The sequence below is a fragment of the Phlebotomus papatasi genome, chromosome 2, assembly GCF_024763615.1.
Source record: "Phlebotomus papatasi isolate M1 chromosome 2, Ppap_2.1, whole genome shotgun sequence".
Taxonomy (NCBI): Eukaryota; Metazoa; Arthropoda; class Insecta; order Diptera; family Psychodidae; genus Phlebotomus; species Phlebotomus papatasi.
Window position 1 is genome coordinate 65,767,455 of NC_077223.1, and position 22,924 is coordinate 65,790,378.

The 22,924-nt window shown below is 36.2% G+C and overlaps 2 protein-coding genes across 2 annotated transcripts; one reads left to right on the forward strand and one right to left on the reverse strand.

The window, feature by feature from the left end:
* The first annotated feature begins 8,504 nt into the window (after positions 1–8,504).
* Positions 8,505–10,157, forward strand: LOC129803898 (zinc finger protein 77). Its single transcript, XM_055850774.1, has 2 exons — positions 8,505–9,431; positions 9,499–10,157. Exons 1-2 carry the CDS (start codon positions 8,993–8,995, stop codon positions 10,155–10,157), a joined length of 1,098 nt encoding a protein of 365 aa, XP_055706749.1. The 5' UTR covers positions 8,505–8,992.
* Positions 10,158–10,176: 19 nt separating this feature from the next.
* Positions 10,177–22,600, reverse strand: LOC129803893 (all trans-polyprenyl-diphosphate synthase PDSS2). Its single transcript, XM_055850768.1, has 4 exons — positions 22,107–22,600; positions 21,711–22,043; positions 14,039–14,433; positions 10,177–10,781 (listed from the first exon to the last, which is right to left on the reverse strand). The coding sequence occupies exons 1-4, from the start codon at positions 22,403–22,405 to the stop codon at positions 10,510–10,512; spliced, it is 1,299 nt and encodes a 432-aa protein (XP_055706743.1). The 5' UTR covers positions 22,406–22,600; the 3' UTR covers positions 10,177–10,509.
* Between the last annotated feature and the right edge of the window lie 324 nt (positions 22,601–22,924).

The window sequence follows — 22,924 nt, forward strand, 5'->3', positions numbered from 1 at the left end:
AAGGAGTGTTGCTTAGAACTTTGTAGACAGTTTATCGTTTTTATTTACTCTAAAATAATTCTTAATACATTTTAAAATGAATAAAAATGTAGACATAGCTTTAGTGCCCTATTTCGGCCACCTTCATTCTCATAGTTCCTTGCCCTTCAGGAATTCTTCCAATGCCTTTTTCACGTCATCTCGTTTGTCGAAGCTACATTTTTTTGTTATTCTTTTGCATTGTATAATCTCTAGAATATGTAAAAACTAAAAATTCATGGAAATTCGAGGAACAAAAAAGGTGGCCGAAGTTGCAAGCTGGCCGGAATTTGGCACGCTTACCCTAACTCTTGAAAAAAATATGTTATGGCTAATAAAAAATTATTTTGTCAATGTTTGACAAAAATTGTCAATTGTCAAATTGTCAGACCAAAATTTTCATTGTTAATTTTACTTATTGAATTTAACTTTTCTATTGAGCATTATACTACTGGCCTTTTAAATATAAATTACCTTATAGTACTTCACAAATATAATTTACTATTTTATGGTTCCGACACACCTTTTAGATCAGGAAAATTTTTCGAAATCAAAATTAAGATTTCTTTTTTCTTACACTCTTTGCATATGTCTATGTCATTCTTTCGCACTTCACATTCGACTAAGCTAAATAGAATTTCTTGTCGTGTTTAAAAGAAAAAGAACAGTGTGAAAGAATGATATAGACACATGCAAAGTGAATTTCGAATTTTGACTGCATGAAATTTTACTGATATAAAAAGGCGTGCCGATGCCGAACCTATTGTTGACCAAATTTACATTGAATAATATTTTTTCTGATAGTATTCTGAAAATGAATAGTCCACTAATGCTTTCTGGTACACTTTTAGATTAGTAAAATTTCCTGGAATCCAAATTTCCATGTCTGTCTTTTTCAAATGTTTTGAATAATACATATCCAATTCTTGCACGCTCAAATCTAAATTGAATTTGTTATGATTCTCAAAAAAAAGAAAAAGGAGAAGAGTACGAAAAATGGGATAGACATGTGCAATATGTTAGAGAAAAGAGATTGTAAATTTGATCTAAAATGTGTTCCGGGGCCATTTACAAACCGTTTTTAATCAGAAGACTATACTACCTGCTGAGGAAAGATACTTTTCTCAACATTCCTCACGTTTCAGACGATTTCTGATAAATGATGTCACGGTTTTATACATCATGCGTCTGTCCTTCAGGCATCGATAGCTTTAGAAGACAAATTGTTAGAGATAGACTTGGGAAACTTTTGGGGACCACCTCCCCCCCTATGAATCGACCTAATGCCGGCTTCAGACGGGTGGAGCCCCTGCAGCCCAGTTGCCGAGCTCAAGAATCTAAATAACAAGAAATTTTATTAATTTTTCAAAATCTAATAGATCGTTTGCCCTTAATATTAGGTGAGATTCTTAACAATCTCACCTACTATAATCCTAACAAAATTTCATGTCGTCCGATCGACCTCAAACTTGGCCAAAATGTGTTTCAGCACTTCCTGATCACGAATATATATGTGGCTATTTTACGTTCCCGGCCGGCCGGCCGGCCGCTCTTTGGAGCTTAATAGCTCCTAAACTAAAAAAGATATCGACTTGCGGTTTTCGGCAAAGGTTATATATCGGGTGAAAATTGCAACTTGGTGCATTGACCCCCCACCCCCCACCCCTCCTTCCGCCATTTTGAAGACCCCCCTTTTTTTGTTTTCTCAATAGCTCCGCCCCTATGGCATCGAGCGGGCTCAAATTTTAGTATGTTATAGCTGGGCCTTAGAGCTTTCCATCAATACCAAACTTAAGGTCCCCCGACCCCCCTGACCCGAGCTATAAGGGTCAAAAAAAATTTTCTTAAAATGGCCATAACTCCGGTTCTAATTGTCAGAATTTAAAAAGTGAGGGCTTTTTGGAAAGCTCTCGTGAAATGCCACTTCCCCTTCTAACATCGCAAGTTCATAAAACTACCGCTAGGGGCGCTATTATTAAAAAGAAAATTTTGAAATCTTAAAAGTTAAATAACTCAAAAATTCCATTGTGCATCGGGCTGAAATTTTAGTATGTTGTAGCCGTTGATTATACCTATCAAACAAAAAAAACTTTAAGTCGATCTAAAACCCCTGACCCGAGCTATAAGGGGTCAAAGTTCGAACATTGACCGGCCTCTATCTCCGGTTCTAACTAACATAGCGACCTAAATTTTACCTTTTTGGTTTCGTCTCAATGAGCACTTTCAGATGGAAGTTCAAAAAGTCACCACAGGTGGCGCTGTGATAGCGTCAAAATTCATCGAAATTCAAAGTCACTTTTCTCAAAAACGGCATTGTGCAAGTTAATGAAATTTTAGTATGTTATAGTCCAGTCTAGGACGTTTCCAAAATGGTGCGTAAGTGCGCTGTGGTTTCAATAGAACCGGAGATATGAAGGGTCAAAGTTCACAAAATTCAAAAAATCATATCTCCGGTTCTATGTGACCGATTTTGATGAATGAGGGCTTAAACGAAAGATCTCACCAAATGCTACAACTTTCTAGAATATTTGAACTTCGTGGGACAAACACCAGGGGCGCCACAGTTGAAAAACCAATTTCAATATCACATAACCTCAATTATCTCGACTCTCGCTGAACCGATTTTGATGATTACTTCGACATAATTATAGAGGACATTTGTCTCTACATTTCGTCCATACATCATTTTCCGCTCAGACTACGCTATCACTCCGATTTTGCCGTTTAAGTGTGAAAAAATTGATTTTTCCCATAATAACGCTTTGAAATCACTCAGATGCCAATTTGACTGCCTCTACTCCACCAAGACACTTAAAATAGGGTTTTAAATGGAAAGTCCCACAAAATACAACAATTCTTTGATATAGTTGAAGTTCAACAAATGACTACTTGGGGCACTCTGGATGAAAAAACAAGTTAAGAAACAAAAAACCTCGCTTATCTTGGCTTCTGAGTAATCGATGAGATCATGTTCTATAGAAAAATTATAGAGAACATTCTGGTCTACATTTCGCCCATATATCACTTTTGTGCCAGTTCATCCCAATCTTTGATATTTTGGTTTAAATACAAAATTTGTATAATTTCACGAATTTGATTCAAGATAACTGAATGGCGTCTCCCAACTTCAGCTCCAAATCGAATTTGCATGCACTCCGAGTTAGCTCACGTTAAGAATCTCACCTACATAAGCCGGTTAGGATTATCTGTCCCTTTAACCCTTTAAGGACGAGAAGCTTTCTGATGAGCGAAATTCAACGAAATCAAGTTTCCCTCGATATTTTAGCCTAAATAAGACATTTACGGTTAAAAAGAAATTTTCCCATCCCTAGGAGTCCTGGAAAACTATGGGTCATATATGACCCAATCGTCCTTAAAGGTAAAAAAGCACAAAATTTTCCAGACGACTAGTTTACTCGTTTACTCTGTTATTTTTGAAGGATAAATAACTTAAATATATTTGTAATAATAAAAAAAATTTAGAGTACGAGTAAAAATTAAAACGATAAAAAATTAATTTTAAAAAATCTCATTCAATTTTTGGTCTCAAAGAATCTTGAAGATTGGTACACAAAAACAATAACTTTATGAAAAAATGTATTATTGTTTACTTCATTTTTAATTTTTATGATATTCATCAAAAAAAAAAAATTAATTTTTATGATATTCATCAAGCTGGAGCTTGACTACAGGATGGCAAACAAAACTTTCTGACAAACAGTCCGAAGACTCCGAGGGAAGAAGAGCAATTCCATCCAAGGAGTAACATCTAAGGATGGGAATCTTCTGACTAAAGAGGAAGAGGTTTTAAGTCGCTGGAAAGAGTACTTCTCGGAATTGCTCAATCCTCAGCAAGACACTGATGGTGACGTACCCATGAGTAAAGGCAGGGAGGAAAGTAGTCCTTCAGAGAGTGAAGTCCTGTATGCAATCAGTAAATTGAAGGATGGAAAGGCTGCAGGAATTGACGAAATACGTCCCGAAATGCTAAAACTCATGGGTATAGCGGGTGCCAATTGGCTCACGCGTGTCATTAAGGTGGCTTGGCAAAGTGGGAGAGCACCGAAGGACTGGCAAGTTGGGGTCATTATACCCATATTCAAGAAGGGAAACAAGAAAGATTGCTCCAATTATAGGGGAATTTCCCTTCTGAGTTTGCCTGGCAAAGTGTATGCCAAAGTCCTTGAGAGAAGATGCCGAGAAATAGTCGAACCCAGACTGGGTGAGGAACAATGCGGGTTCAGACCTGGTAGAAGCACCACGGATCAGCTTTTTACCCTGAGGATGATTGTCGAAAAGGCTTGGGAGTATGCAATTCCACTCTATGCTTGTTTCATAGATTTGGAAAAAGCATATGACCGAGTACCGAGAGAACAACTTTGGGATGTACTGCACGAGTACGGACTGGATGAGGAATTGGTGGGAGCTATCCAGTCATTGTACAGAGACTGTAGTAGCTGTGTTCGTGTAAACGGATCCAAGTCGGAAGGTTTTCAGGTGAGTGTTGGACTGCGCCAGGGGTGTGTTCTATCACCATTGTTGTTCATAATATATATGGACAAGATTATGGAACGCAGTCGGGGGCAGAATGCGATTCGTATTGGGGATTTCAGGGTGAGCCATCTCCTCTATGCAGATGATTTGGTTCTTTTTGGATCTTCCAAAGAAAAGCTTCAGCGCACACTTGACCGATTTGTAAATGTTTGTGCCGAAACAGGTATGAATGTGAACGACAAAAAGTCGGAGGTAATGGTGATTTCCCGAGAATCTGTGGGATGCACTCTACATGTTAGTGGAGCCTCATTGACACAGGTGAAGAAGTTCAAGTATCTCGGGGTGTTATTCACGAGTGATGGTAGGATGGAGGCAGAACTCTCGTCGCGAATCGGTCAGGCTTCTGCAGTAATGAGGGAGCTTGGCAGAAGCGTGCTGAGGAAGGTCGAGCTTAGTCAATCGGCTAAATTATCGGTCTTTAAAGCTGTGTTCATTCCTATTCTCACCTATGGTCATGAGATTTGGGTAATGACCGAAAGGGTAAGATCGCGAGTACAAGCTGCCGAGATGAGGTACCTTCGAGCGGTTAAGGGAATCACTCGTAGAGATCGAGTGAGGAATGTGGCCGTTCGTGAGGAACTAAGAGTCGAGGAGCTGCTTCTTCGGGTTGAGAGATCACAACTTCGATGGTATGGACATGTTCAACGCATGAATGAAGAAAGATTCCCCAGAAAAGCTATGCAAGCCATTGTGAGGAGACCTCGGCCTCGAGGCAGACCTAGGACAAGGTGGCTGAATCAAATTCAGGATCTTGCATGGGAGCGCCTTGGGATCGAACTCGAACATCTTCCTGAAGTGGCGGAGGACCGACAGGCGTGGGCTGTTAACCTTGGTGTCATGGGCCCGCGACCCCAATAGGGATAAGCGGTTGAAAATGAATGAATGATATTCATCGATACAAATTTCGCATACTGGTAAGGTAACACAGAGATAAATGTCGCATGCCTCACAAATACAATTGGTTTTATAATCCTTTTTTCTGATAGCGCCATGTGCACCTCAGTTTTCTTCGAAACATGTTTGATGGTAATGGTTAAGTGCAATGTTGCTTGTCTCTGGGAATTTAAGACGTACAGTTGCACATTGCTGTGGATCTGGGAGTTCTTCCGGAGTTGATGCTTTTTCGATGAAGACTTCAAAGTCCACTTCATCCACGTCTTGTTCCAAATATTTATATTATGTCGCTTTCGTTCAGGACAAGATTGTCGGCATCATCGCTATCTTCCGGGCATAATATGTGGATTATTTCGGGTTCATTGAACATGAATTTTTTTTCCATTTTTGAAGTCATCTACAAGATTAAAAAGTTATGAATTTACAACATATACTCAGAAATATCTCATAAATTATCAAAATATTACCTTGTTCAGTCAATATTGCAATGGGAAATCTCAGCTAATTGATATATCACACAATATTACACGAATAATTAACTATTTTGCGTACACATAAACAAAAACATGAAACAGTCTAACCTCAAATCATCGAAAATCCACTAGAGACAAATTCGGTGTTTTTTACCTTTAAGGACGATTGGGTCATATATGACCCATGAAAATTATGAAGCTTTCCTGAAAATACCAATAAACTATAATTTTTACTTTGTTGAGAAATATTATGTATATAGTTATTTTAGTTTTTAGTCCCAAGAGGTTTTTGCTTTAAAATAATTAGAAATATTAAAAATATTAAAATTCAAGCACCAACGTGAAAATTTGAAAATTCGTTATTTTTGAGCTCAAATATTTTTTATATACACTGCTGGCAATAATCATAGCTCCACTTTTTCATACTGGAAAAACTTTGAAAAAAAATTTTTTTTAGAAAAAAATAAAAAGATCATTTGAAGGTATTTTCATACCGATATGAAAAATTGCCATTTGAATTTCATACCGTTAGAACTGTGAGTACTGTGATAGAATCTTTATCAAAATGGCGATTTTCAGGTGGCAATAATTATAGCTCCACTCAATAAATTTGGCTCCAGGGTATTTATTTTCAATCATTAAAGGTAAATATCTTTTAGTAATTTAATTAATAACTTTATAAAGCTAATTAGAATCATTTTTATAAAGTTTTTCATGAATTTTGCTGAAATTTTGTAAGAAAACTGTTTAATGAACAAAAATATGGGATTAATTAGGGTCTTGAAAGGGATGGAAATTGACAACCAAAGAATTTCCATAAAAATGACAAGATCCAATCACCTTTCATCCGAATTTGTACATATAGCCGACATATATGCATTTTAAACCACTCCCAGGGCTAAAAATCTTCTTTTGTTAGAGGCAAAAGTGTTCAATTTTCCGTGTTACAGTCGAAAAAGACAAGTTTTCTTCCGAAATTTGATTTAAAACAATGCTGACTGCTTAGTCTCATGATATCCTGTTAATTCTGCCCCAAAACAAAATTCCTAGTGACTAAGGTGGTCTTTAGAATACTGAAATAAAAAATTATCAAACTGCAATAAGCTTCTTTTTGATAATTTTTTATTTCAGTATTCTAAAGACCACCTTAGTCACTAGGAATTTTGTTTTGGGGCAGAATTAACAGGATATCATGAGACTAAGCAGTCAGCATTGTTTTAAATCAAATTTCGGAAGAAAACTTGTCTTTTTCGACTGTAACACGGAAAATTGAACACTTTTGCCTCTAACAAAAGAAGATTTTTAGCCCTGGGAGTGGTTTAAAATGCATATATGTCGGCTATATGTACAAATTCGGATGAAAGGTGATTGGATCTTGTCATTTTTATGGAAATTCTTTGGTTGTCAATTTCCATCCCTTTCAAGACCCTAATTAATCCCATATTTTTGTTCATTAAACAGTTTTCTTACAAAATTTCAGCAAAATTCATGAAAAACTTTATAAAAATGATTCTAATTAGCTTTATAAAGTTATTAATTAAATTACTAAAAGATATTTACCTTTAATGATTGAAAATAAATACCCTGGAGCCAAATTTATTGAGTGGAGCTATAATTATTGCCACCTGAAAATCGCCATTTTGATAAAGATTCTATCACAGTACTCACAGTTCTAACGGTATGAAATTCAAATGGCAATTTTTCATATCGGTATGAAAATGCCTTCAAATGGTCTTTTCATTTTTTTCTAAAAAAAATTTTTTTTCAAAGTTTTTCCAGTATGAAAAAGTGGAGCTATGATTATTGCCAGCAGTGTAGCAAATAGCTGGAGATTTGCAAAAAAAATATTCTAGATTCCTACATCTTTCCACTTTGTGATTAAGTACAAACATTAGAAAGAAATAACTTCAGGTAGTCAGGAAAAATTATTTTCTCTATGGGACACGGGTGACCCAATCGTCCTTAAAGGGTTAAGCCGAAAGACGACTTAGTCGAAAATTATGTAAAAGCACTTTAACCTTTATTTGTAATATAATAACGCTAAGCCGTCTCTCGGTTAATCCTCATGTCTGGCAAGGCCCTTAGGGGGAGGTGGGGCTACTTTGAGCTGTGGGGCTAGATTGTTATACGACTTTTTCGTTTATTTCCAAATGAAGCTGGTCTTTACAATTATTTTATTTAGATCCACAATTATTTTGTCTATCTAAATTACATCATGTTAAAACCCAGTTTCCATTAGAAGTATGCGAAAAAATTGTATAACAATCTAGCCCCACAGCTCAAAGTAGCCCCACCTCCCCCTACCCTAACTCTAGGCACAAGTTTAATTTGGGAGGACAAGCTTTGAAATGCTGTTTTTTTTCATGCTAAAAAAAAAGTAGAAGTAGATGTAGTCTCGAATGAGGGTTATTACTGCCTACTTATTAATTTCGAGCAACAGAGTTAATTTTGCTGCAAACATTAAGCTAAAACTAGATGCCCTACTGATAGGGAGTGCCCTTATATCTGTTATCTGAAAATCAAGAGATTGTATTGCCCTCTAACTCAGTAAATAAATTACTAATCAGCCCCTCTGATTTCTTCACTTACCTCGACTAACTGCGTCACCCTCTTTGGCGATGGTTACAGCCGGTGAATCCGCCACGAGCATCAACTTCTCGGACAAGCAACCCTCTCTGGTGCACGAATCGTGAGATCCTCTGCACATGACGCAGTGTCCTCATGAACTGAAAGAGAGTGCACTTTCGAGTCTGATCTCCGGGATCGACTTACCCTTCGCGGAGGGCTTGTCTGTGTGGTTTCGCAATTAAATGACTATTATGAAAGCCAGGAGAGAGAGAAAAAATCCGAGAGGGATGCTGTTTCCATTTGCGGGTCACCGTAAAAACCACTTGCTGCATTCACGGGGAATTCCGTGAGATTTTCAACACTTGTTCCGATCTCCCGGAGGGATGAAAAAAATCAGGGCTAACAGGAGCGGGGATGATGTTTGATATAAAATGCGTGGAGTGGTCCTGCAAGGAGTTCAGAAGTGATTTGATAGTCTGACCAAAATGTTCCCAATTATTCCTCATCACATTGTTAAGACTGTGAATCCCTGTGAGGACAAGTGTTTCAGGATATCCACCTTCGCTGCCCGGGTTAGACCATCAGCTGGAAATTTTCTGCCTAGGAATACACAGTCGAAGCCCTACAGTATCATCCAGGCACCAGTGGATGGCAGGAGTTGTGGTTTTGAAGTTATCACCATGAAAGGGCACCTTCAGCCGACGGAGAAGTCTCTGGGAAGCACGGGAGGATGGATTCGGCTGCTGCAGCTATCAAGGGATGTTCACAGTGGAAATGTATGTTTGGAGCTGACGAATGGGGGAAGTTCTGTGAATATCCGCTGCACCAGGAATATCAGTGAAGGAGAGGATCTTCAACTGTGGTTTTCAGAAGAAATTCTGGCATTCATGCAGATCCCTTTCTTGTCACCAGGGAACATTCAAGGTAAGGGAATTAGGGTAAGAAATTGCAAATATTTTTGGGACTGATCTTGAAATGTTCCTGCAATCAGGCCAGAATCGCTACACCTGCCACATTTGCGAGCGTGTCTTTGAGGATCCTAATCCGCTGAAGATTCACCTGGCCACTTTCTGTGAGAAACACCCTGTGGATGTCCTCTGGAATCGTCTGAACTTCATCCTCTCGTCGAGTTTTCGACCATCTCCACCTTCTCCGCCACCCAAAACACCTCTAGCCGCGCCTTCTGACCCCTCCGGAGGCAGATTTTCAGCCTTCCGACCAGTGACATCGTCCCCACGTCTCGAGTCATCCTCTCCGCCACCTTCAGCGGCTGCTGCAGCTGCCCATCTTGAGACAATTGTCAGCAATATGGGCTCCTCAAAAGCTGGACATGTTTGTGTCTACTGCGGCAAACTCTATTCCCGGAAATACGGCCTCAAAATCCACATCCGGACACACACGGGCTTCAAGCCACTCAAATGCAAATTCTGCCTGAGACCCTTTGGAGATCCCAGCAATCTCAATAAGCACGTGAGACTCCATTCTCAGGCAAATTCAGTGTACAAATGCCATATCTGTGATAAAGTTCTAGTCCGGAGACGAGATCTTCAGCGACATATTCAATCCAGGCACTGTTCTGAGACTCAGACAATCCCCCTTTCAACCACAATTAGCAGTTCCTCGAGCAGTGAAGACCTCACCAATGGATAAAAAAATCATCAAAACAATCTTTTTTGTATATAAAACCTTTAATAAAAAAGACTTCCTAAAAATTTGTAACCAGGAAACAAGTTATTACTTAACAATTTCTATACAAAGGCGTTTTTATTCTTTTTTTTTCGATTATTCCTTTAACTGGCTCTTGATTCTATCTTTATAAATTAACTGAGATAAACAATTACAAAAAAAAACAGCTACTAAAAATTTATTCTACAAAAAAAAAAACAGTAAAGAGGAAAAGAGCACCATTCACCGTTGAATTAACTAGTTAGAAAATTGGAAAGAACTTAAAGTTCTCTCACAATCTGGACGGAAAGTGACTCCAGGGAAGCATCACCCAATGCTACAAGTCCTGCATCGCCAAAATAATGTTCTGCAGAGCTGTCCGGGCATCCGACGAGGGCAACTCATCGAGAACCTTGAGAGCAGCTAAACTGTGCTTCCGTTGCAGATCTCGCGTTTTGTCCAATCCAGGACCCTTGATGACTGCTGCATGGACTTTGGCATAGTCAATGACCTCAACATTTTCTCGCCCCTTGAGGATCTCTTCATACAAACTTGGATCATAGTCCAAATGGAAGAGAACAGGTGCTGATACCAAGCTGAATGTTGTTTCTACGAAAAAGGTTTAAAAACAAAATAAGGAATCGAGTAATTTGGATTTTGAAGGTTTAGAAAGTTTTAAGAAAAAACCAGAAAAACAATCACCTGGGATTTTTTAAGCAAAAATTAAATTTAATCCTTTTTAAATCAGTTTAAAAAATTATCTCAAAACCGAAAAAATAAGCCAATTCTCGCCAATTCCAACTTAAAATCTTAAGCAAATCGATTAACGAATATTCCATGAAGATAATGTTTGATATTTAACCTTTAAAGGTCATAAGGACATCCGTAAAGATGACACACGATATTCCCTAACGAAAATTCTAAAGGAAAGGGGTCAAAATAAGACATTTCAATTTAAGGATAAAATTCATGAGAGCAACTGATATGCCAGCGAATGACAATGAAACGAATTTCAAATAAATAAGCCGGAGCAGCTGGATATTATTACACTGTGCAACGATGATTTTGTCCCTGGGTTCTCATGCTATTTTTTCTATTGCTAGGGTCAAATGATTTACGAAAATACTTATCATTTTGATTTCATTTGCATTTTGCGTCTGGTATTTAGGAAAAATCGTTTTTTCCGTTTTTTGATACTTGTGTGCCTATATCTCCGATTCTGCTAAACTGATTTATTTCTCACTAAGGAATAATTTGTTCTCCTTTACATGCCCGATAAATCCTCTGAACAGATGAAGTTCGTTCAACTGACACCAGAGGCGCTGTAGTCTCATAAATGTCAGAAAACACGGAAAAATCGAAATTTTTTGCAACTTTAATCAAGAATATCTCGAAAACTAAAACTGTCCTTAACAATCTGTTTAATAGGTTTGATAGAGAATTTTATTAGCTATATTTTTGTTCATATACAACTTTTTGCTCAGATTATTTTTTATCCTCGAAATTGAGGTTCAAACGAAAAACGAGCACCCAGCCAACTAGAGAAAACCCTCATTATTTCACACATTTTGACTTTTCTTTTCAAGTTTAGGTAATCCAGGGTATTTTCATACTTTTTCTTAAATTGCATAAGTTTAATAAATATATACGTATTTTTTCTTTTGCATCGGAAAATTTCTTAGCCCGAGATACACAGTCTCACGGTGTTATTACACTTGCACATTAAAATTTTACCAATTTTAACAATTAATGTGATTCACATTAATTGTCGCTTGTGAGCGTCCAAATATGTTATTTGTGTCTTTGAGTCACTTAATATTTGGGGTTTTTCTATTTATTGATAAAGAAGTGGACTTGGCCTGCAAAAATAAGTTTAAATTTACCTAAAGCATAAATATTTTTCACATTAAAAAATTAAAGAGAAAATCGCATTAATTTTCCGCATTAATGCTATAAATCAATTTATATCAAATTTTGCGGGCCAAATCTACCTTTTTATCAACAAATAGATCAAATTTTGAATATAAAATGATTCAAACACACAAATTACACATTTGGACTCTCACCAGTGACAATTAATGTGAATCATATTAAAATTTTAATGTGCAAGTGTGATAACACAGTCAAAGATGGCGTGACGCGCTTTATATCTCACTTGTGATTCTTGACAAAAATTTTAAAGTGCTCTATTTCGGGAAGAGGCTAAGATATTTTTTTTCTATTTTTTTTTTTAAATCTGAAATGTAATTTTATTCTCTTTAAAGGCGACTATAAACTTTCCCCTATCATTGTAGGCAGCAACGTCAAAATAAAAAAAAGGAATTTGTTTATGAAAATTGATTCTAGTGTATAGACACCATAAAACGACATACTTTTGATTTTTTTTAAAGTAAAAAGTATATTAGTAACATTAAATACTACATTCCCTCAAAGAAAGAGCGTCCACTTTTTTGTTGAACTACTTAAATATATTTTTTTTGTAATTTCCCAAAAAAAAAATTGAGTAGTTAAACTCAAAAATGGAAAGACTTCTTTTCAGGGAGTATAGCACCACAATAGTATTTACCAAAAGGAAAAATATCGAAACATTTGGATTTGGTATTTAAAAAAAAACAGTTCAAAAAAATTTTTTGGTTAAAAACAAAAGTTTTTCACATTTTTAGTACATATACGCTATTTTTAAAAATGTTTTAGACTTTGATAACTTTACTTTTTGAGAAAAAAAATACAGTACGACTCCAATAGAGTCAACACATTTCATATCTGCAATATTCTAAGTTATTTTTATTATAATAAAAATTATTATATTTATATTTAAGAATATTATATATAAATATTATATATTATTATATTTAAAAAAATAGCAGAGAGAGAGAGACCTTCCGCGAATCAAGAAAACAATAACAAAATGTATTTTCATCTTTGTCGGACTATTTTTCCCAAGTAATTGAATAACTAAAGTTACTAAAAATCTATTCCCGACAGCAATTCGGATAAAAATTGCCCAAGAATAAATCATCTAATATCACTCAATTTGTGTTTGATGTATAATACCATGGTAAGGAATGGGTTAATCGTATCGGGATATTTGTTACAAAGTAATCATGTTATTGTAGCAATATGTGCTACTATTATTATTATTAATCGTATCGAGACCTTTGTATTACAATGTAATCTTTACAACGAGCTGGTGTTGGCAGAGGAAGTGAACTTTTATCATGTTTTATTTCATGTAAAAATGTCTTTTTACTGCTCGAAAAGAAAGAGCAGTTATATAATTCACCTTTTTTCAACTTGTGAAACGCCTGGAGGCCAAACGGTAAGAGTTATCGACTTCCGGTCTTCGAGGAACTCCGCATAAGTCAACATTATCACGGACAGTCTTTCCTTCTTTGCCCCCGCCCCCTCCTTCCCACAAAACTATGTTTTTTGGTTTATTTAGAAAACGGCTCCTATGATTTCTTTCATTTTCGAATATGTTTTAGACGTAGTCAAGGTGAATATTTCGTTCTTGAACACCTATGATCGACACCCATTTCGATATCGAATTTTCGAAGATCAAAGTTTAACCACTTTGGAAGGCCTATTTTTCAACCGATTTGATTAAATTTGGATTTTTTTGAAAGATCTTGAAATTTCCAATCCGACTCATTCGACTCCAAGTCGGTATAGTACCCATAAATGATTTACTTTTCACGGATTTATACTTTTTTTTAGTGATAAGTCCAACCCGGAATGCGTGCAAATTCGACTGTAATTTGATTTTTGGAAGTAAAGAATCGCGCCGATCAAACGGATATTTTCAACTATTTGTCCAGTAAATTCCTTGTCAAATAAATAAATTTTAAAGGAAAGAAATCACTTACCTAGAGGCAAAGTCGAGGTTTGAAAAGGTTCGAGATCAAGGCAGGCTTGCCAGGCGAGTGCCAGATGCTTCCCGAAGAGATAGCCTTGATGCTGGAGCCCTTCCGGCTGACCGGCGAGCTTCAGTGCACCCTGGCAACTCTTACCCAGGAGACTCCCAGCACTCAGAATATGCCTGACCACCCACTCACGCTCCGGATCTCCAATAGCCTCATCCGTCTGCAGTGGAATAGCCACATCGCTGAAATTGAAGTCATCCGTGGCATCTCCAGTGCTGCTGCGCAGCTCCTTCGGCTTCGACGGCAATGGCTTATTCTGCTGATCCCTCTCACCAATAAACTCCGATTCGGCCAGATCACGCACAGCCGACGAGATGAGTTCAATAACTTCCTGATTCCTGAGTATTTTTACCGCAAAGACAATTGAATTAAATTTCCATTAATCACAAATTGCTGGACATTATAATGTTTTATTGAGTGTTTTAATGGGTGTTTTAAGTTCTCACGCGATTAAATTATTTTATATGGGAAAAGTATATAGCCATAAAATATATTTTGTTGACTTTGGTTGGATTTTCAAGAGGAAACAATTTCAGATAAGTTTACAAGAGTGGCCGTTTTATGGTTTTGTGAAGAGAGAAATTGCACATTTCTGAAGCAAAATTTATGAATCTCGGCAAAAATCACAAAAACTAAATATTTGTCTTGAAAAGTCAATGAAAATGTATTATACATTTTATTTCGATTTCTATTTCATATTTCAGTAAAATATATACATATTTCGAAAGAAAGAAATATTTCAATAAATTTAATCTGAATCCTCATTCAAGATCATTTCACAATATAAGAATTCCGTGCCCCTTATTAAAGTGAAATATTTATTTGCCTCAGAATGTAAAATTATTAATTTTATAAAACACAAAAAATATCTCTTTGGTCCAACAGCTGAAACTAATATGTAATTGAAAAGCATGATTCGCGACTTTACACTCAGTCAGATTTTTGGCGCATAACGCTCCTCTTTCCCTCCAAAACCATGAATTTTGGGATTGCTCTAAAAGCGTCATGAGTTTTTTTTTTTATTTTTGGATCTGTTTTAGAGGTTACCTAGACGGACATTTTATTCATATACGAAAATACCATTGAATCATTCCTAATAAAGATTTTTCAAGGTCAAAGGTCAAAATGCTGTAGATAGCGCATTTCTCAATCGAATGTTATCATATTTGTGCTCGTTGGAAAGGTCTTGGAGTTTCTGATAAAGGTGTCTACACATTGGGAGCAATTTTCGTCAAAAATTGCGTTTTTGACAGAAATTTGACGTTTCCCCCTACAACGCTGCAGGGAATTTCCTTCAAAAAGCAATTTTTGACAAAAATTGCTCCCAATGTGTAGAGGCCATAAGTCTAAACAGGACTGTTCTCTATTGAAGTCGGTTTGTCCATTTGTCCATCTGTTCTTCCGGCTCAACTCTAGTTGCCAAATCGACCAAATGGTTAGAGATAGAATTGGAACCTTAGAGAAACCCCCCATACATAAATCTACCCAAGGACCGATAATTTTACTGAGATATTATTGATATTAAAAAACAATTTAATGAAAATGTGCTATTTTTTAGTCCTCGACTCATTTCCAAGAGACACCAAATATTATAGCTCGAAAGAACACAAAGAGAGATCAGTAACATTAGGTATGATTCTTACATAATTACACCTATTACAATCAGCAATTTGGTCGACGGTCTTCAATCGGTCTCAGATTCATAGGCTAGTGATGTAGTGATGCAATTCTGATGCCGTCACGTTGCTATCCCGCAAAAATTTTCCCGATTTTGCGAAATAGAAATATACATCATACACAGAGTTGTCACTCTATATGAGTGGACACAGATAAAGAGTTTGGCGCTCTTAAGCGGGAAGGCATATGTAGTAGTTCATAAAAATCGGAATAATGGCTGTTATTTTGAATATCCCGCGAATTTTATTTCGCGAGCTCCTGGAGGTCGTTAGATGGAAAAATAGATGCATTTTAGGTGACAATATCACGGTTTAGTGCTCAAAAAATATTTGCTAAAATAGTTTCTATTAAATTCATGTAATATATAATTACATAAATTTAATGTCCACAATGAAAAATTGAAATAATTACCGATTAATACTTTGGGGTATCTTGGTGTCTCCCGAATATATCTCACAAAGATAATTATGGTCCATCATGTCAACATTCTGAGATATCTTAATGTGAAAATTCTCAAGATATGGGAAAAATTATTTGATTAAATGCATGTTATCTCAATAACGGTTAGTAGAATGGTGTTGTCCAGAAAAGATTTGTGAAAGAAAATTAAAAGAAGATTTTCATAGAACTACATTTTTAAACTAATTGATTTTTCATTTTAATTTTTTCTATAATTTTCTTCATTATCTTCATAAATCCTTGAATATCCTTCGAATCCCCGAAAAGGATTGCGCAAGACTACTAGTCTTTTTCATGAAAATATTCTCGAAAAAGAGGTAGGTTCTCTGAAGATCATAAACACGTAAAACTTAAGGGTAGGGAATCGATGTAACAACAATATTATTAACAATAATAATTTGGTGGTCATTGGATGGGAAATTTCAGCCCAGAATAATAAAAAAAAAACATTTCTTCTCAGAGCTTTCAGTTCCCTGCGGACCTTCTTTACGGGTCGAAAATTTTTGGCCCTTGGGGACCAAAGGGAAGTCTTCATTGGGTACACGGGTTCTGAATCACACACTTCACGAACAATTTTGCAGCGATATTTTACTTTTTACAAATAAGGTTACTATACACAAGTTAAACAAAATAAAATAAAAAAATCTTTCTTTGCTACTAACTAAGTTTTGCTTAACTCATGTAGCAACTTATTTGTAAAAAGTAAAATATTGCTGTAAAATTGTTCGTGAAGTGTGTGATTAAGGATCCATGTACCCAATGAAGACATCTCTTTAGCCCCAAGAAAGACAAAGCCCCAGAAACCTGACATTTTCGACCAATGAAGAAAGCGCGCTACGCAGGGCACCGAAAACTCTGGGAAGAAAAGTTTTATAATCCAAAAACAAATATTCATGTTTTAATAGATTATTTTGTTCATGTTTTACGATGATGTTAACATTACCCCTTCCTTCCCATCCTATGATGTTCAGTTACCCCAGCTCTTTCTTCAAGTAAATATTTTCCCGAAGGACACAAGTTGACCCCTACAGCCTTGTTTATAAGTTTGAAGAATATTCAAGGATTTATGAGAAAAATCGAGAAAATTACAGGAAAAATTAAATAATAGGAAATTAGTTTGTTCTAGGGAATTTTTCCTTGAATTCTCCTTCAAAAATCATTTTCGGTTTCTGGATACCAACATCTGAATTGACTGTAATGTACAATTATTGAGATAAATACGAGTTTAAACAAACAAATCTATTCATTTCTTGAGAATTTTTACCTAAAGATATCTCAGAAATTTGACGTGATATTCCTTCATAAATGTCTTTGGGACATGTTCAAGAAACGCAAAAAGGACCACAAAAATACTCATCCACTTCCATTCCACGAGAATAGATTTCATTTTATTGCATTGTGTTTTAGAAAAAAAATCTTTAGGTATTACAATAATAACGAGATTTTTTAATAAACACCAAAGGCATTAATGAATTTATATGGAAAATCATTTAAAAAAAAAATGATTTTCTTGCCTTAGACCATGCTTGTAACAAAGAAAATAAAATTTGAGTGATTTGATGAAGCTGGGTATCTAACGGAAATGATTTTGAAAATATCCCGCAATTAACCCTTTAAGGACAATTGGAACACCGGTGTCCCATAAAGAAAATAATTTTTCCTGACTACCTAGTTATTTTAGGTGAGATTCTTAACAATCTCACCTACTATAATCCTAACAAAATTTCATGTCCTCCGATCGCGCTCAAACTTGGCCAAAATGTGTTTCGCCACTTCCTGATCACGAATATATGGGGGGCTGAGTTACGTTCCCGGCCGGCCGGCCGGCCGTCCGGCCGCTCTTTGGAGCTTAATAGCTCCTAAACTAAAAAAGATATCGACTTGCGGTTTTCGGCAAAGGTTAAATATCGTATGAAAATTGCAACATGGTGCATTGACCCCCACCCCCAACCCCTCCTTCCGCCATTTTGAAGACCCCCCTTTTTTTGTTTTCTCAATAGCTCCGGCCCTATGGCATCGAGCGGGCTCAAATTTTAGTATGTTATAGCTGGGCCTTAGAGCTTTCCATCAATACCAAATTTAAGGTCCCCCGACCCCCCTGACCCGAGCTATAAGGGTCCAAAAAAATTTTCTTAAAATGGACATAACTGCGGTTCTAATTGTCAGAATTTAAAAAATGAGGGCTTTTTGGAAAGCTCTCGTAAAATGCCACTTCCTCTTCTAACATCTCAAGTTCATAAAACCACCGCTAGGGGCGCTATTATTAAAAAGAAAATTTTTAAATCTTAAAAGTTAAATAACTCAAAAATTCCTTATGCAATCGGGCCGAAATTTTAGTATGTTGTAGCCGTTAATTATACCTATCAAACAAAAAAAACCTTAAGTCGATCCATAACCCCTGACCCGAGCTATAAGGGGTCAAAGTTCGAACATTGACCGGCCTCTATCTCCGGTTCTAATTAACATATCGACATAAATTTTACCTTTTTGGTTTCGTCTCGATGAGCACTTTCAGATGGAAGTTCAAAAAGTCACTACAGGTGGCGCTGTGATAGCGTCAAAATTCATCGAAATTCAAAGTCACTTTTCTCAAAAACGGCATTGTGCAAGTTAATGAAATTTTAGTATGTTGTAGTCCAGTCTAGGGCGTTTCCAAAATGGTGCGTATGTGCGCCGTGGTTTCAATAGAACCGGAGATATGAGGGGTCAAAGTTCACAAAATTTAAAAAATCATATCTCCGGTTCTATGTGACCGATTTTGATGAATGAGGGCTTAAACGAAAGATCTCACCAAATACTACAACTTTCTAGAACATTTGAACTTCATGGGACCAACACCAGGGGCGCCACAGTCAAAAAACGAATTTCAATATCACATAACCTCAATTATCTCGACTGTCGCTGAACCGATTTTGATGATTACTTCGACATAATTGTAGAGGACATTTGTCTCTACATTTCGTCCATACATCATTTTCCGCTCAGACTACGCTATCACTCCGATTTTGCCGTTTAAGTGTGAAAAAATTGATTTTTCCCATAATAACGCTTTGAAATCACTCAGATGCCAATTTGACTGCCTCTACTCCACCAAGACACTTAAAATAGGGTTTTAAATGGAAAGTCCCACAGAATGCAACAATTCTTTGATATAGTTGAAGTTCAACAAATGACTACTTGGGGCACTCTGGATGAAAAAACGAGTTAAGAAACAAAAAACCTCGATTATCTTGGCTTCTGAGTAATCGATGAGATCATGTTCTATGGAAAAATTATAGAGAACATTCTGGTCTACATTTCACCCATATAACACTTTTCTGTCAGTTCATCCAAATCCTTGATATTTTGGTTTAAATACAAAATTTGTATAATTTCACGAATTTTATTCAAGATAACTGAATGGCGTCTCCCAACTTCAGCTCTAAATCGAATTTGCATGCACTCCGAGTTAGCTCACGTTAAGAATCTCACCTACATAAGCCGGTTAGGATTATCTGTCCCTTTTCCCTTATGTTTGTACGTAATTGCACAGTAAAAGGTTGAAGGAATCTAGGATATTTTTTGCAAGTCTCCAGCTATTTGCTGTATAGTAAATTTTTAAGCTAAAAAATGACGAATTTTAAAATTTTCATAATGAAAATTAATTTTAAATATTTTTTATACTTATAATTTTTTTTTAAACAAAACCGTTTTGGGAAAAGATACTACAATACTCAAAAATAATTCTTTTCATTAGATTTAAAATTATCATTCATTAGTATTGTCAGAAAAATTACTTAAATTTTTAGGCTACTTTTGCTCTTATCGGTCATAGAGGAAAAAAATACACCGATGTCAGACTCTTTTGGATTTTCTAAGGTTAGATGTAAGACCTTTTATTGGTTTTGTTCATCGGTTTAATTTTTATTGCTGATTTTCGGTCCGCGAAAACTGTCTCGTCGTTAAAGGGTTAAAGAGTGAATGAGAGAGTGCGAGGGAGAGCAATAGCATGATTGAGAAATGACAGCCTCATTGAGCAAAGCGTTGAATTTCACGGATTTTCCTCTAATTTTTCGTGCATTTCCTGTTTTAATAAATCAAGTCACAACAATTTTCATCTCATAATAGGTGTTTCTGTGGTTTATTGTGAATATTTTGCTCAAAACTGCACAAAATATGAGCTGTAGCGGCTTCACACACACAGCCACCATCCCGAAAATCTGGATAAATTTCGTGACGGACATCAGAATTGGGGGTCTGATTTTTCCTATTATAAAACGAGTTACAATACCTAAAATTTCTCAATTGATTTTTTTTACAGATTAGAGTATTGTAAACTATTTTACTATAATTAATGATTAAATATTTTCCGATGAATACAATTGTTACTGATTTTACAATAATATTGTTTGGAATAGGTTCGAAAAATGCTCCGAACTATTTTTAGTTTTTGTTTACTTTTGCAGGAAGAAATTAATCAACATAAAATTTTGTGGGGATATAGATCTAAGGTTTCTGCATCCAATGATACCATCTTTTTATACTACTGTAAGTAGACTTACAATAGTCTTCTTCGAAACCGACGATATGTGCCGTGTTTTCACGGACCGCGAAACTGTAGAAACTTTTTCCGATTTTTGTGACCGGCAAAATTATTCACGGACTGCATTTTCCGTGCATTTCTCATTCTCAATTCACACTTATCAAAAATCAAATTTTCTTCATTTTCGAGTAAAATTTCGCACATCTTAAGACTATGAAGACGACTCTAAAAGGAACGTAAAGTTGGAGTCTTATATCTCTCATGATTTCCGAGAAAATCGATATTAAAGTTTTTCAAATTACTATTGTGCAAATCGAACCAATTAGCATTGGTTCCAAATTTAAAACAAAAAACTCTTCAAGTTTGCTCACAAACCGAATTTGCAATGTAAGAATCACTCCTTTATAAGCTGATATTTAGGCTTATCACCGGTTTATTAAATTCATCGATTTTCAGATTGACTCCTTCGTCCTTGTCCTTACCCTTCAAAGAGTCATATTTTAGTACAATAACCTGGTTAGAGGCCAAACGGTAAAAGATATTATCTCTCGGCCTTCAGTGACCTTTCAGTTTTGAAGTATAAGAAAAATTTACTATATATTTAAAAAAGCAAATTTAAATTTTAAAGTTTCATTTTAGAATTGCGGCTTTACGAAAATAATTTACAAAAAGTAAATTGTAAAAAAAATTATTATAAAAAACTGAACAAGAAATCTTGAATAATTTCCTTCAATTTAATAATTTAGTAAGAATTATGTAAAAGAAATTAATTGTTTGAGCCACGTTAAATCTCGAAAGGTAATAAAAGAAGTGATAAAAGAATTTTAATGAAGAAATGGAATATCTGTTTGGCATTTTTTTTTCAAACGGTTTTGCGAAACCGTTTGTCACAGTGCAATAAAATTGAAGAATCGAACGGTTTATTTAACATTTCGGGAATAAATGGACAAGGCTCACCTCAAACTTGCCAGCTCTGTGCAGGAATTCGATAGCAGATAGTCTCCACTGAGGAGAGCAATCTTATTGCCGAATGTCATGTCCCCATGAGTAGCAGAGAGATCACTCCCGGGCACAGTCAGGGGCTGCAGATTGACCAGCCCCTGATGCACAAGATGGGAGATCCTGATCATCTCTGTGACCTCAGCCAAGCCACGCTGGGTATGTAGAACACCAGCAGACTTGTCCTGCTCCATGTCAGGGATGCTTTCTGCATGGCCAGCAGCTTTGGACACGAGCAGGACAATGAGTCCCCAAGCCTGCATGTTGTTCTTGCCATTGTAGAGGAGATTCCTGCATCGATAGAGAGTGATTTATGCAAATGGCACGCACCAACTTTCACCCAGCTCTACTCACTTGGCTGTCTTCAGGAGGGGATGGTTGCTGCCAACGAGCTTCCGTAGATGCAGGGCTACATTGGCAATCTCATCGCTGAGGAGCCACCGGAGGCTCAGAAAAGACGTAGGATAACCCACAATTTTTTCAGCTTCACTCACAGCTCGATTCCAATCGTGTTTCTGGACATTTTTCGTGGCCAATTTGTCTTGGACATAAGCACTGGAGCGAATCCATCTGCATCCCATGGAATTCTGCTTCGCAACTGCGGACACCACTCTGAGGCTCCTCTGCATCGACCACAAACGACTCAGAGACATTTTTTCTACACAGACGTCTCACTCACTTTATCAGGAAGATCATACAGGAACACTAAAGCACACAATTGCCGTGGAATCAGGAGATTTTTGCGAAAAACTGGGAGTGGGATGTTTACTCGAAAGTGGCACAAAGAGAAATCATCTCCGCCAACCCACTTTCCATGACAGCTGATGCACACATAACCACACTTTGTGAAAGTTTTTTTCATTTAATTTAGAAAATTGAAAATTTTTGATCTTCAAAGCATACTGGGAAGAATTAAAATTATTTTAATATTCGGGAAATCAAAAAAGTAGGATATTTTGTAATAAAAGTTATTGGAAAATCTCGTATAAAGACAAATAACGAATCTTAATTTAAATTTTTATCGATTGCATCTAAGACACACTCCTACATGAAACATGAAACATAGAGGCAGATGTGATTTAAAATTTAAAATGTTTCTATTTTTCAATAGGGGTGTTTTATATTTCAATCAATTTTTAAAGAACAAAATGAATAAATGAATAATAGCGTAA